This window comes from Anolis carolinensis, unplaced genomic scaffold, assembly GCF_035594765.1.
Source record: "Anolis carolinensis isolate JA03-04 unplaced genomic scaffold, rAnoCar3.1.pri scaffold_8, whole genome shotgun sequence".
Lineage (NCBI taxonomy): Eukaryota > Metazoa > Chordata > Lepidosauria > Squamata > Dactyloidae > Anolis > Anolis carolinensis.
In genome coordinates, this window is record NW_026943819.1 from 12,165,096 (window position 1) to 12,180,671 (window position 15,576).

The 15,576-nt window shown below is 42.5% G+C and overlaps 1 protein-coding gene across 4 annotated transcripts in view; it reads left to right on the forward strand.

Annotated features, from left to right (window-relative positions):
* LOC100554970 (G protein-coupled receptor kinase 5) overlaps window positions 1–15,576 on the forward strand; it is a 67,270-nt gene that overhangs the window by 26,046 nt on the left and 25,648 nt on the right. For 3 of the 4 annotated variants that reach the window (XM_062961123.1, XM_062961122.1, XM_008119668.3), the window contains exons 2-3: window positions 10,300–10,395; window positions 13,896–14,008. In XM_062961123.1, the coding sequence (XP_062817193.1) occupies window positions 10,300–10,395; window positions 13,896–14,008 (209 nt within the window). Of the gene's footprint in view, window positions 1–10,299; window positions 10,396–13,895; window positions 14,018–15,576 lie in introns of those variants that run through there. The other variant, XM_062961124.1, reaches the window with a different exon arrangement.

Sequence of the window (15,576 nt, forward strand, 5' to 3'; positions counted from 1 at the left end):
TTCTCCATCCCACAGGGCCCACTATAGTAAAAAAAAGTAATATTTCCCAAGATTGTGGAGAATTAAGCCAGTAGTGTGTACAATCTAGGATTGTTAGATCTGGGTCATAGAATCATAGAATAATAGAGTTGGATGAGACCACATGGCCCATCCAGTGCAGGAAAAACACTGTCAAAATATCTCTGATAGATGGCATCCAGCCTCTGTTTAAAAGTTTCTATGGAAGGAGCTTCCACCACACTCTGAGGCAGAGAGTTCCACTGTTGAACAGCTCGTACAGTCAGGAAGTTCTTCCTAATGTTCAGGTGGAATCTCCTTTCCTGTCATTTGAACCCATTGCTCCGAGTCCTAGTTTCCAGGGCAGCAGAAAACAAGTTTGCTCCCTTTTCCTTATGACACCCTTTCACATATTTATACATGGCTTTGAGGTTTCGTAGATAAAACCTGCGACCCAGTAAAATATCTTAGTGGTGTCATTCATTAAGCTTGTACTCACAGCTTGTAATCCTACTATATATCCTACAAGACCTATTGTATTATATTTTCCTGTTTGCAAAGCAGCAGTTCTTCCATCAAGGTGAAATGAGGTTATACCTGCCAGAGGTATAACTCGGGTTAAAATGAGAATGGGCATTTTCCCATTGCGAATGTTGAAAAGGTTCAGCCGCCAATCCAAGCAGCTTCGGTTCATGGAATGGAAATGAGCTGCCTTGACATTTGAAAAATGTCTAGGGCCAAACCTGATTCCTGCTCCAACTCCAGTGCTTGCAGTCCCCCACCCTGGAAGGCCTGTGTTGTTCATAACCAGGCCCTCAAAACATCAAAATAAGAGGAGGAAAGGGTGGCGGAATCTGTGGTGCCCACCCTTTTCCCATTTAAAATCAATTTGAAACATATGGCGGAATGTCACTTCGTTTCTTTCTTTCTTTTTTTATGAGAGCTCCAGACGTCTACATTCTTATCGAGGCTCAGTGCTGACGACAGAAGTGAGGCATGAATAGCCCTTAATACGATCATTATCATCTCTCCCATTAAAATGCAAGGGAGGAAGGGGCCTTGAGGGTTCCGCATTTGCAAGGAGGGAGACGGTGCCATTGGCTGGGAGGAGGAGATTGCTCTGAAAAGTTGGCAGGCACAAGCCCTGCTATTGTTGAGACTTAGGGAGAGGAAATCCAAAAGCCCGTGGAACAAGCTCGTGGTGCGTAAGTACAGTCAAAAGCCACAGGCCTGGATTTCCCAACCAAATGCTTTGAGCTCACGTTACTCCGTGGCAGCTCTGCAAAGGTTTGAAATGTAGTTAAATATGTTTTCCAAACACTGGTGGTTTCATCCTTGCTGCAAGTGAACCAAGTCAGTTATATTCGGTCTTGCCTGCTCTGGGACCCATCTTTCATTCCAGTTTGCAACATCAAACCCTGTTGTTGTGTGCTCTCAAGTCTTTTCTAATTTAGGAGTTAAATTACAAGAAAAGAGATTGCAGTGAAAATGTTAGAAATAACTTTTGTTCTTATAGTACCCTTCATCTTTTAAACTATTTCAGTAAAGGTTGGGTTTCTCTCTGGAAATGCTTTCATTCTATATTCCTGCATGGCAAATGGAGTAGATGACCCTAGTGGTCCTTTCCAACTCTATGAGTCTGTGGGCCTTTCCACACAGTCATATAATCCAGAATATAAAGCCAGAAAATCCCACAATGTCTGCTTTGAATTAGGTTATCTGAGTCCACACTGCTATATATTCCGATACAAAGCAGAAAATTTGGGATTTTATTCGGCTATGTGGAAGGGGCCCCTGAAAAGAAAGACAGCAAGGAATTGGACTCTAGTTTCTGATACAGAACATATGCCATCCAGTAGTCACCATCTGCTCACCCACAGAAAACCATATTTAATAATCTAGAGCTGATGTGGTCTATCCAATGCAGTTTTCTGAATCAGCACCCCAAATCATGCCAGGAACAGGCCTAAAAACAAAGACACCAAGGCACCCCGTTTCCAGATGCCCCATGGAACGGCTCTGCTCAGGAGGAGGAGGAGAAGCAACAGTCAGGAGGCTTGTTGTCAGCCTCTCCCCGCCTGGCATCCCCATTGCCTTGCCACTATAAGAAGGTTTTGCGAGACCAATCGCTCTTGTTGCAACAGTGTAGTAACAGTGGTGCAGCTGACCATATTTTAGTTCTTAGGGACCACTGGTGGTCCATAGATCACAGGTTGGGAACCACTGCTCCAGATATTTTGTACACATACATATATACACAAACTATGGTTTCCAAAGAAATAATGGTTTGCACATAAAACCTAAAAGAAGGATATGTGTGTATGTTTATAGATTTCCAAAGAAATAAGGGTTTGTACATCAAACTTAAAAGTAATTTTGGCTGGCATAAGAGGTATTCTTACCATGACTTAATGTGCACAGCCCCTCACTCATAGTAGCATTTCTTCAAAGTCTGAGCACAAAGATCTTTGCCCATCCGGGTACCTGGGGCTTTTTGAATGGAGATGCCAAAGATTGTAACTAGATCTTCCCCATGAAATATGCTCTGGAAAGGTGTTAATGTAACAAAAAAAACCCAAAATAATTGCTACTAGAGTAATAAACCTACCATTGAAATGGTTCCTTGAGGCAGATCCTGGCACTTACGCAGTATTTTGTTGTTCCACTCCCATCACAAGTTGCTTTAAAAACCCTTTCCTATAGATGACTGTTTATCGTGAAGAAAAATAACTAAATTATGTGTGAAAACATATGACCATACTGACTCCCCACATGATGACAAGAATTATAACCATGTCCCTGTGACCAATTTGCAATAGGAGGGAATTGTGAAATACTTCTTGCCACATTTCTTGTCTTTGATGCGATTTCTACGCACCATGATTAACGGGCAGCTCATGATGTCATTGCACATTTGTATTGTCGCCTATAGGATAGTACATTCTTGGGGAATGATATTCCTTAAACAGGGCTCTTCCAAGTAGTGATGTGATGCTTCCTTATAGAAAATCGTTCCCCATAGCTACCCACAATCTGAAAGCCGATGAGAATATGTTTGTATAGTAACAATGGGAGTTTAATAACATTGGGTCAAAAGGGGAAATGGAACAGAAAGAGTGCTTGATGTAGTGGTGAGCTTCCTGTGAATGTGCATACACACAGGAGCCATTATTGTTTGATTTATTTACTTCTTGGGGCATGATGCCAGTTGTGGGTCCCTGCCCTACTGTGGGCTTTGCTTTCTTCATAAGGACATACCTTTGATCCTGTCCAGTCAGTGGTCAACAGTATTCTCATTTGCTAATTCAGTAGGGTTCAAGGCAGTTATTTTGAATTTCAAGTTGTTATTTTTTTCCCCATAGCTTACAAAGATACACACACACACACACTAATGTATATGTTGAGGACAAAATTATGGATTCCATAAAGAGGGGAAAGCATCAATGGCTGCCTCTGGCCAACATTGGCATTTCCGCAACTAGGCATTCAAACAGTCCAGAAACTGCACCACGGTGGAGAGAGTTGAAGGGGATGAGTGCTTCTTTTAAGTTCCTTGGGTTGGGCTAGCTCTTGCTTTTCTCCACTCTACTTAGAGAAGAGGATGGTTCCTTTTCCGATAAGAGGGGGAGCTCCCGCCGTCAGCCCTAGCTTCTGCTTACCTAGCAGTTCAAAAACAGCAATGTGAGTAGATAAATAGTTACCACTTTGTCAGGGAGGTAAAACGGCGCCCCTGGAGACATCCCAACAATTCGATCAGGAAGGCGTCTATGGACAACAGGCTCCTCGGCGTGAAAAAACGGAGTAACACCACCTCGCCATGGCCGAGTCGAGCACAACCTCCAGATGCCGGAGATGAAAAAAGAGGGAAGCCTTGTCTCTGTTTATGTACTGTCTGTCTGTGTTGTCAGTTGTATAACGGCATTGAATGGTTGCCATATCTGTACCCTGTAATCTCTTCTGGGTGTATTATAAAGTGTATTATTATATTATATTATTACTGTCTGACACATTCTGGAGGTTTTATCTATGGCCCCCTCTACACTGTCATATAAAATACAGATTATCTGCTTTTAACTGGCTTATATGGACTCATATAATCCTGTTTAAAGTAGATAATGCGGATTATCTGCTTTGATAATCTGGATTACATAGTAGTGTAGAAGGGGCCTATGTGTGTCTTTAAGTTGACCAATGGATACCACATAAATCCCAAAGGAGTTTCTTAAGCAAGGAATACTCTGAAGTTGTGTGTTTGCTGGAGGCAAAGTGGGGAAACATAGCTACACCGGACAGCTAAGACAATATGTGCTAGGAGTATCGTGCAGAGAATCAGAATTGCGCTTTGTTGCTAGGAGTTGCTGTTGAATGAAACAAAGTAGAGATCAGAAAAGGGAGGTCCCCCTTGATTTCCTCAAGGCACGGCTTAAATCTGATCTGAAAGATTCTGAGAAATCTAAGCTGAATTTCTCAGTTTTGCAATTTGTTCCATCCTGTCAGTACTGTCCTGTAACATCAGGGTTTGGTTTGCGTGCTGCTTCTCTCTTTCTCTCTAAACCGTTCTTTGCCTGAAGGTTGCTTTCTGGAATTGCAAAGGGTGTGGACTCATGTTTCCTTGAAGCTCAGATGCACATGTGAATCCTGATTTGCCCCTTGAAATTGGTTTGAATATTTAGAGAAAGCATGTGGCAGTGCTTCAAAGCATGGAAGAAAAGATTTTGCCCAGTTGTATGATAAATTTCATACCGGCGATTCCTTCTTGATCTGTTGTACCTTTGCATCGTTAATCTCGCCGATATAGCCACAGGGTTCACCCCACTTCAAGGTGCTCTCCCATGATCTTATAGCACTTTTAACTACCTCTTGTTTACAAAATTCACTTAGCACATTTTTGCCCAGTTCATTTTTATGATTCTAGTGCTGTGTTATAACTTGTGTTTTACTAATGTTTGTTATTTTACTTTTATGTTAATTTTTATTTGCACGTGGTTTCTATTATTTGATGTTGTTTTATGTTTGTTATTGTATTTGCCCAGGCATCGGCCCCATGTAAGCCACCCTGAGTGCCCCAGGAGAGATGGAAGCGGGGTATAAAATAAAATAAAATTATTATTATTATTATTATTATTATTATTATTATTATTATTATCATTATATCTGAAAGCAGTTTGAATATAATGTAGAAAGGTGCATGTAGAAATGTAGCCAGCTAAAAATTGCCCTGTCTTCAAGATGTGGGATGACCATCAAGATTGCCAAATGTGATAGTCTTGGCAGGACTTAGCACCCAGATCTCCTCGCTCCATCCAGATTAGTCAGTTGTCCATCCCAATGCCCTTTTTCTATGCAGTTCAGTTAGTAGCTGTAGTGCCCATTTGGTTCACGGGTGCCTTCAGCCAGACAGAGCAGGTGGGCCCCCGAAAGAAGCAGCCGTAGAGATGAATGCAATCCTCGTCGGCTGGGTGTTTACCAAGAGGAACCAGTTCCAGCTCTGACGTTCAGCCTATTCATGCAGGAGGAAGTGAATGGATTCCATCAGGAAGTTCTTGCCCAGTCTGCTCCCCGGAGGGCTCAGAGAGACAAGGGCTCTCCACAAGGTCTGTGCAAGCGTGAGGCATGCTTGGACGCTGCCGGTGAGGTGAGGGACAACCGATGAGGTTTCGACGGAGTCCTTGCTTCCTGTTTGCTTATTTTGATGTCATGGATTCCTTTTGGGATGGCAGCCTGGTCAAGGGGAGACGTTGTTGTTGGCCAACAACCAGCCCTGAGGAGTCAGGAGAGCTGACATCACAGACCCAGTGGGATTACTTCATAAACAAGGCATTTAGCTCTTGAATATAAGGGATGGAGAGAGGGAAGGCAACCAGCCCATGCAGACCCCTACCATAATTTCAGTAAATATCCAAAAAAGGAAAGGGATGTGGCAACAGCAACCTGTCTTGGGCACATCTGAGTTTCTTTGACTACATAAGCCACAGATATTATCATAGCCCTTCATGCTCACGTACACTGTACATTTCAATGCTTGGCTTTTTGTAGAAATCTAAAGATAATACTAGAGATAGGTAACCAATCCACCGCTTTCAGATTCTGCAAAGTGGCATGAAGTTCTGTTCTTTGGTCTTCTGCAGCTTCGCAATATTTTCTTATTGGAAAATGCATGGTGAGCTAAGATGTGGAGGCTGTGTGACAATTACACATACTCACTTCCAGTATCCTCGTTTGCTGCTGTTAGTTGATATTGCTATTATTTGTAAATAGTTTTGAATAGTAGTACAGTAGAGTCTCACTTATCCAAGCTAAACGGTCCGGCAGAAGCTTGGATAAGCAAATATCTTGGATAATAAGGAGGGATTAAGGAAAAACCTATTAAACATCAAATTAGGTTATGATTTTACAAATTAAGCACCGAAACATCATGTTATACAACACATTTGACAGAGAAAGTAGTTCAATACACAGTAATGTTATGTTGTAATTAATGTATTTATGAATTTAGCACCAAAATATCATGATATATTGAAAACATTGACTACAAAAATGGCTTGGATAATCCAGAAGCTTGGATAAGCAAGGCTTGGATAAGTGAGACTCTACTGTAATTGTCTCACTGTGGCTGAATACCTTTTGTTTTTCTTCATATCAGGATTCCCAAAGTAATATTTTAAAACCGTTTAATAATAATAATAATAATAACAACAACTATAATGATACCTATAGAGGTTACCATTGTTTTTTTATTTGCCGATACATCACATAGTGACTTGGGGAGCGTCTGACGTATGATCCAGTACATCAGCCAGCATAGTGATCTTGTTTGCTGTGTACTAATCTTATTGTGCATCAAATAATAATAATAATGTTATGAAGCCAGACTCACTGGAGTTCCACAATCGAACTGATGCTACAGAGCACCCTGCACATATTTGTAGGGCAAAAACTATAAAAGAACAATACAATATTAAAAATGAAGAACAATTTTAACCTTCATACACGTACCAGTGTTTCAATGGGAAGCATGGTCCTGCTTTTGGCAGATGAGAGTCAAGTTAATTAGGATTGTTGTTGTTGTGTGCCTTCAAGTCATTTCAGGGTAACTACCATAAGTCTAATGTTTAAGGCAGGGGGTGGGTAAATGACCTTGGAGGGCCATATCCATCCCACGGATTTGGGGACCTCTGCTATAGAGCAAGCCTTATCTGAGCTGACAAACATACTGGAAGCCGTTGCAGTTATTCGAGGACTGGTAATGTATAGTCTCTAAAGTGTGTCCCGGTTGAATACCTCTTATCTGAAACGTTTAAGACCCAAAAGTATTGTGGGTTTGAGCCCCCCAAATTACAAACAAGAGAGGTTCTGTAGGTTTTTTCTGATGTTGAATTTGTATGTGAGTCAGAACAGGTACATTTTTAAATTGTAACTCCAGAGATATATTTATTTATTTGTTTGTTTATTTCCAACATTTGTATCCCGCCCTTCTCACCCAAAGGGACTCAGGGCGGCTTACAACAATGGCAACAATTTGATGCCCACACAAAAACAATATCAAACAATACATAAAATCAATTAAAACTATTAAATATAATATAAAATTACAATACAGTAGAACCCTGGTAGTCCAAGTTAAATGGGCGGACCTCAACTCGGTCAACTGGATAACTCGGATTACCAGGCGGGACGCAGGCTGGATCGGGAGGCGCTGCAAACGCCTCCCGATCCAGCCCTCGTCCCAACCGTGGTGAGGCCTCTCCATGGGGACGAAGGCTGGATCGGGAGGCGCTGCAAACGAAGCCCCTTCATTCGGTGGGTGGGTGAACGGGGAGGGCTGCAAAAGCCCTCTCCGTTCACCCACCCACCCGCCCGCCCGTGCCTCGGCTCCTTCGTCACGCCAGGGCGGCAACACCGCTGCCCAGCGTGGCGAAGGAGTCGGTCGTGCGTGTTGCTAAGTAGATAGCATACTACCTAGCAACACACACGGGGCGCTCGCCCCTTGGGAGGTGCCCCCTGCGTGTTGCTAGGTAGCTTACTATCTACCTAGCAACACGCAGGGGCCACCTCCCAAGGGGTGAGCGCCCTGTGCATGTTGCTAGGTAGCTTGCTATCTACCTAGCAACACGCACGCCAGCGAGCAGGTGAATGGGGAGGGCCTTTGCGGCCCTCCCCGTTCACCTGCTCGGATTGCACGGGGGCTCGAACGAGCGGGGCTCGAACGAGCGGGGTTTTACTGTATATAAATTTTAAATATTTGATCAGATCTGTTCGTCCAGAAAACCTCATGCTGTATCCATAGGTCCATCCATGTCGTCTTTATCATTTATTCCTTGAGAGCCTGGGCACATAGCCATGTTTTTAGGGCTCTTCTGAAGTCCAAAAGGTTTGGGACTTGTCGGATATCTTTGGGGAGGGTGTTCCACAGATATACCCTGTTTCCCCTAAAATAAGACATCCCCAGAAAATAAGACCTAGTAGAGGTTTTGCTGAATTGCTAAATATAAGGCCTCCCCCGAAAGTAAGACCTAGCACCGTTTGTGTTTGGAAGCATGCCCACCGAAAATAACACCAGAGCATGTAGGTTTGGTAAATGTACGTACTATAGATTGTTGTACATGGAAATAGTGGTAGTAACAAGAAATTCTTGATAGGATTCAGTTTGTCTACAACTACTGTACAGTATATAATAAATGTTCATTTTTTTGTTCAACAATAAATGTGAATTCTTCTTCATGAAAAAAATAAGACATCTCCTAAATATAAGACCTAGAGCATTTTTGGGAGCAAAAATTAATATAAGACACTGTCTTATTTTCGGGGAAACACGGTAGATATATGCCCATACATGTGTACACACACACACACACACACACATATAAGGTTTGGATAGTATAGGGAAGGGTTAACAGCCCTGTAGTGTTTCCTTTGCTGCCTGTTCCCCCTTCAGAAGATTTCACCTCACTTTCCCTGTGAGAATTTCATTTTTTTAATTGGCTTGTTGTAGAAACAAGGTGTGGAGATAAAGCTTCAGCGGAGGCATCTTTTCCCCACGACAACAACTCTTTCAGGAGTGAATTTCCCTTCCTAGGGGTAGATTTCTCTCACTTCCTGTTTTCTCAGCCCCATTCTTAACTATGAGTCTGATGTTTGCAACTCAGGAACTGCCTGTACTTATATTTGCATATAATACGTTCAAAATGGGACCAAAGTCTAAACACAAAAGTAATGCAAGTTGCTCTTTACGCACATACATTTATACACAACATTTTCAATAATTTCATGCATGAAATAGTGTGTGTACATTGAACCATCAGAAAGTAAAGATGTCCCTATCTCAGCCACTTATCTCAGCAATTTCGGATTTCAGAATTCCAGATAAAGGATGCTCAGCCTGTATTTTTTTACCGCAAATTTCTGTGAGTGCATTTGAAGAGAAAGAGACAGAGACAGAGTAATCTGAAAAAAAGTGCTAGGGCTGTGTTATTGTCTCCAGTAAGTTCCTAAGCATCAAGAATCTACATTGTCTGTGACCAGCCAGGAGTCTCGATCAGGCATCTGGCTAGATAAGGAAGCCAGATGGCATGCAATGTGTGAGTCCAGAGGATGGAGCATTGTTCTTGGAGGAAGTGGGAACCACCTCCAGCCTCTAGGCTCCGTTCTGAAAGCAGTCTGTCATTGTCAGAACAGTCCCAGGAATGTCACCAAGAAGAAACATTCATGGAAGGCTCATGGATCATACCTGCTGCAGCTACAAGAATGGGATGTGCAGTCCTTATAAGGACAGGTCAAGGGTGTTAAGGAGAGCTTTTACCTAGTTATAGTCAAGGAACAAATAGTCTACCCTCCAGTTGTTGTGATCATGTCTCCTTCCCCCTTATTTATTTTTTGACATTGCTTCTCTCATCTTTCATCTAAGAGCCTTCTGGCAATGTGGAAATGCAAAAATGTGGTCATATTTCTTTGTTGCAGTGGCACCAATGTGTACAAATTGATGGTGAATATGTTGAACGGTAGTTTTGTATAGAGGATAGTTCAGGCTATCTCTAGCAACTTCTACTGTTATATGTTATATGTTCATTCATAACATTTTTATGTCACAGAGGCAAAACTTTTTGACCCATCCTCGTATAAATCAAATTGCCCAAAGTGAATCCCATATATTTGTAGGTCCACTTCTGGGTCTGCACAAATACCACTCAGAACTCCTTGAGGGGATGATAATATTTAGCCAGCAATGTTGAGACATTAAAAATGGTGTAATATTCCAAAACCTAAGTAAATCCTCTGGTCTTTTTTTTGTCTGTGATTTTGCAGGAGGTGGAGGGAAGCGGAAAGGAAGGAGTAAGAAATGGAGAGAGATCCTCAAATTCCCGCACATCAGCCAGTGCGATGACCTTCGGAAAAGCATTGGTAAGTGGCAAATTCAAAAGAGTTATGGGTTTTGCTCTCAGCATGTGGGGCTAGAAGTGGATGGTTTCACAAGAACTCACTGAACTTGCTTGACAGAAACCCCATGAATTGATCTTGCACAATGACTAGAGTTCCATAGTATCTGATAGCCTTGCTAGTATTGCTGTTACTTTACCTTGGTAAACAAGAAATATTTATTTTATTTATTTATTTACTGTATTTATATTTCACCTTTCTCACCCCGAAGGGGACTCAGGGTGGATCACATTGTACACATATAAGGCAAACATTCAATGCCATATAAACATAGAACAGAGACAGACGCAGAGGCAATTTAAACTTTCTCCAGATTCCTGAGGGTATGCTATGTATCCACAGGGGGAGCAGCTGCTTCATCATCCACTGCGACGGCTACTTCCTCATTCCAACGGCGGCTGGGTGATTTTTATGGTGTCATAAATTAGCCTCTCCACATATAAGTGGTACCTAAATTTCCTACTTAATAGATGCAACTATCTTTCGGGTTGCTTAGGTCAACAACGTATGGTCAATTATTCCAGTTATACCTACTTAGACTTCATAATGAGCTTGTTTTTAAAAATTATTTGTCAGTTTTAATGCTAAACCATGGTTAGCATGCGTGTGAGCATAAAGACCATGGTTGTTGAGTAACTGTCAATCATGGTTAACATGTGACCATACAAAACCACAGTTTAGTGCATGAGTGGTCAATGAGGAGTTTGAGAAACACAGTGGGTCCACACACAATTTTAATGGACAATTTTGATCCATTTTTGGCCACGCTGGGCTCTTTTAATATTTGGAGAGACACGAGTTCTTTCTCCCACCTTGGACATTCCACATACATATAAACTCCACTTGCCTAGTCTCCAACCTCTCAGGATGCCTGCCATAGATGTGGGTGAAACATCAGGAGAGAATGCTTCAGGATCATGGCCATACAGCCCAGAAAACTCAAAGCAGTGATTCCAGACATGAAAGCCTTCAACAACACATCCCTTTTAGCAATTCTCTCCCTAAATAGTTCTGATGGACATATTTCTGGGTTTTTCTTAACCTTATTAATAATCATTTTGTTTGTAATCACATTTTTACAAAAACCTTGCACCACCAAACATGGAAAAAAGGTGCCTTTCTGAATCTTGTACCTCCAGCTGTCCCCTTGATGAAATTTGCAGTTTGCTTCCAAGGGGTGCAAGGAAAAGAACCCAGTCCTGTACTGGGATGTATGTTTCCAGATTGGCCGAGGGACTCGGTTTCCTCTTTGGTCTTGAAGAAACTCAGAAAGGGGACCAAAAGCAGCAGGACTGGACTGGACTGCTCAGCATGACCCAGCCTGTCCCATCTGCGGGAAGCAGAGGTCGGGCTTGGAATGCATAAAGCGCAGCTGAACACAGCGTGGAGCCTGCCGCTGGAAGGAGGCAGCCCTGGGAACCATCTGCCGTGGTGGCTTTATGCACGACCTACTGGCATTTTTATGGTGGGAGCAGGGGGGTATCACTTTCCAGAGGGTTCATATGTCGTTCGCCTCCACTATGTGCAGGGGACAAGCGAGGTGGATATCTTGAAGCTGTGCAATCCATGAAATTCTCATTAACAGGAGTGAGACATGGCTTCTAGCTTGTAACCTCAGAGATAGGTTATTTTATTTTTTCCAAATCAGAAAATTTTCATCTTAAATCATGACTCGCTAGCTCTGGCCTTCAAGTCCTGAATGTCCCAGATGGTCATATGGATTGTCCACAGTTTCTAGAAGTCAAAGGATTTCAAGCCTTTGCTTTAATAAAAAAATTAGAGATGCTGACACATTATTTACCAACAAAGCTGTACGTCTGGCTCTTCTGAGAATTTACATTCTATGTAAATATAGACTGAACTTCCCTTATCCAGAATTCCAAAATACTGCAAAATTGTCCACAATACTGAGAGAGTGTCGTCTTCACCTTTGGATAGCTCAGTGTATACAAACTTTGTTTCATGCAAATAAATATTGAAAATTCACAGTAAACCATCGCTTTGAGTTAGATTTGCCAACCACTCACTAACCATGATTTGTAGACATCAATATAGACAATATAGATATTATAGTCATCAATTCAAAATTATATCTCCTTAACCTTGGTTTTATGGGCTGCAGTGGCACAGCAGGTTAAACCGCTAAGCTACAGAACTTACTGACCGGAAGATCACCGGTTCAAATCTGCAAGATGGGGTGAGCTCCCGTTGTTAGCCTCAGCTTCTGTGGTTGCCAATCTAGCAGTATGAAAACATACAAATGTGAGTAGATCAATAGGTACCTCTTTGGCAGGAAGATAACAGCACTTCTTGCAGTCATGACAGCCACATGACCTATGCAGCGTCTACGGACAACGCCGGCTCTTTGGCTTAAAAATGGAGATGAGCACCAACCCCCAGAGTCGGACACAACTGGACTTAATATCAAGGGGAAACCTTTGCCTTTACCTTTAACCTTGGCTTTCCTTGATATGTGAATTGAACCCTCTTCTTTTATTTGTTCTCAGCACTGAATAGTTTAGTAGCTGATCATCCTCCACTTCTTTTTGTATGAGGAGGTATGCAGACACCTCATGTACCTTCTCACCTGCCTGTCTTCTTGTTACCCAGTGTTTGAAGGATTAATTTGTTCACAAATTAAGCTGGGCACAAGAATACATATCACAATAATGTCACAATAATCCATAGTCGTGTCAGGAGCGACTTGAGAGACTGCAAGTAGCTTCTGTGTGAGAGAATTGGCCATCTGCAAGGACATTGCCCAGGGGACACTCCGATGTCTTACCATCCTGTGGGAGGCTTCTATCATGTCACCACACGGGAAGCAGGAGCTGACAGACGGGAGCTCACCCTGCTCCCCAAATTCGAACTGCCGACCTTTCGGCCAGCAGTCCTGCTGGCACAAGGGTTTAACCCAGTGTGCCACAGGCGGCTCCTATAGTCTACATTAGGGTAAAGGTTTTCCCCTGACCTGAAGTCCAGTCGTGACCGACTCTGGGGGTTGGTGCTCATCTCCATTTCTAAGCCGAAGAGCCGGCACTGACCGTAGACACCTCCAAGGTCATGTGACCGGCATGACTACATGGAGCGCCGTTACATTAACATGTCACAATAATCCATAGTCTATAATAACTATGATTTAATGGTACTGAAAGAGGGCAGACACAGAAACTGGTTTTCTTCTTCCTTTCTGTGCTTTCTTGTCCCTTTTGACAGCATGGCTTCAAGGTGGGCACCTGAGGGAATCAGCCTTGTGGATTGGGGTGCCACAAAAAGATATGGTTTAAGTCAGCTAATAAGCCAATAATAAATAATGAATTCAGATTGTAACTTATTATGTAATAAACCATAACTTGCATAATAACAACTTCTTGCTCGTTCTGCGGAATGTGCCCAAAGTCTTCCCCATTGCATTACATCTGCGTGTTTGTGAGAATATCCTTTCTGCCATTTCTTCCTTTCAGAACGGGACTACAACAGCCTCTGTGACAAGCAGCCCATTGGCCGACTGCTCTTCCGTCAGTTCTGCGAGACCCGGCTAGAGCTCCTGCGGTGCATCCACTTCCTGGACGCTGTGGTAAGGCGAGTCCAAAACACGACTCCGAGGAATATTTGTTCTTCAGAGCTGGACTCTGAGCACTTTTGATAGACTGCGGTCAGTCTCTGCTATTAAAGATCAAACAGATTCAAAGGAAGCAAGAGGTCGTAGTTCGGTGGTAGAGCAAATGCTTCACATTCAATAGTTCTGGAACCATCAATTCAAAGGAAGAAATATGACCAACTATCAGGTGACGGAAGGACCTTTCTCAGTCCAAATTTGCAGAGCTGCTGCCAACCCAAGCTGAGCAAACTGGGCTGAATGAATAGTCTGCCCTGGTGTAAAACAGGCTATATAAACACAGCTAGAGCTTGGAGATAATGCATTGCAATGAATTTGTGACCCTTAATAAGAGGCAATGTGCTGTAAAGGATGATGGAAGCCATAACTCCAAACTTCTAGTGATAGGTCTGTTGATAGCTAGATAAATAGTCCTATGTGATAATTTCAGTTCTGGTCATTATAATAGTGATGAGGAATACGGGAGTTATAGCCCAGCATCATTCTGGAAGGCCACATGAAATGGCATCATGGGCCAGATGTAGAAGTTGTGAGCATACGCTAGTGATATGACACCCATGTGATACTGATCCTTGGCGCATTGGAAGGTGAATTGGCAGTTCCCAGTTTATTTATTTATTGATCGTGTCTCATTAAGATCCACATCCACTGTTTTAATGTGGTGAGAAGTATTCATGCGTATTCAACTGCAGAGTAGCAAAGTGTATCTGGTTGTGATCCCCAAGTTATGCCAGTTAGCTTTTGTATGCTATTTTTTTAGCACCCACTTTTTGCTTGATAGTCCCCGATATCAGATGGATTGAAAAAGCACTAGCCTTTAGTTTATGCGACAGCTGTCAGAGTCACCTATGGATTCAGTTGCTAGAATCCATAGGTGACTGACAAAGAAGAACAAATAGTAAACCAGTTAATACTTTCCACTTTTAAAATAATGTGTTAGTATTGGAAGGTTGTATTTCTATTTCATTCTTCTCATTTTGCCCCCCTTGCTATGATTAACTTCCTGATTTGCTCATTCTTTTTTTTTTTTTTTTTTAAACCTTCAGGCTAAAAACCTGAATTCCTAAAGAGCAACCTCTGGGAGGGCAGAGTGTGTTTCTCAGCCCATTCCATCCAGATGACGTGTAATTTAAAAGTCAGCCCCTTCATCTGAAATAATATCCTAGTGTTTTTGTGAGCTGCATTCCCCTGGCTGCCCCCCACCCGCTTCTCCCCTTTCAAAAGTTTGCTGATTCTGGAAGCATCTGACATCCAGCAGAATGAAGCCATTTCTCCAGGTCATGTCAACCCATTTTAATCGTTGAGGAAATTCTCCTTCTTCCTTTCCCCCCTTTGTCTTGTTACATGCTAATCCAGTATTTCTGATCTGGAATCCTTTTCCTTGGGCCTTTTCTGATGCCAGAAGGCAGTTTTTGGTTCTGTTTAAGAGGGAACATAAGCCTCATAAAGTGATCTGTGTTTCCCATTACCAAGCTGTTTATGCAACTAAAGGTTTCTTTCTCTTTCCGGACTAAGCAAAGCTTGGT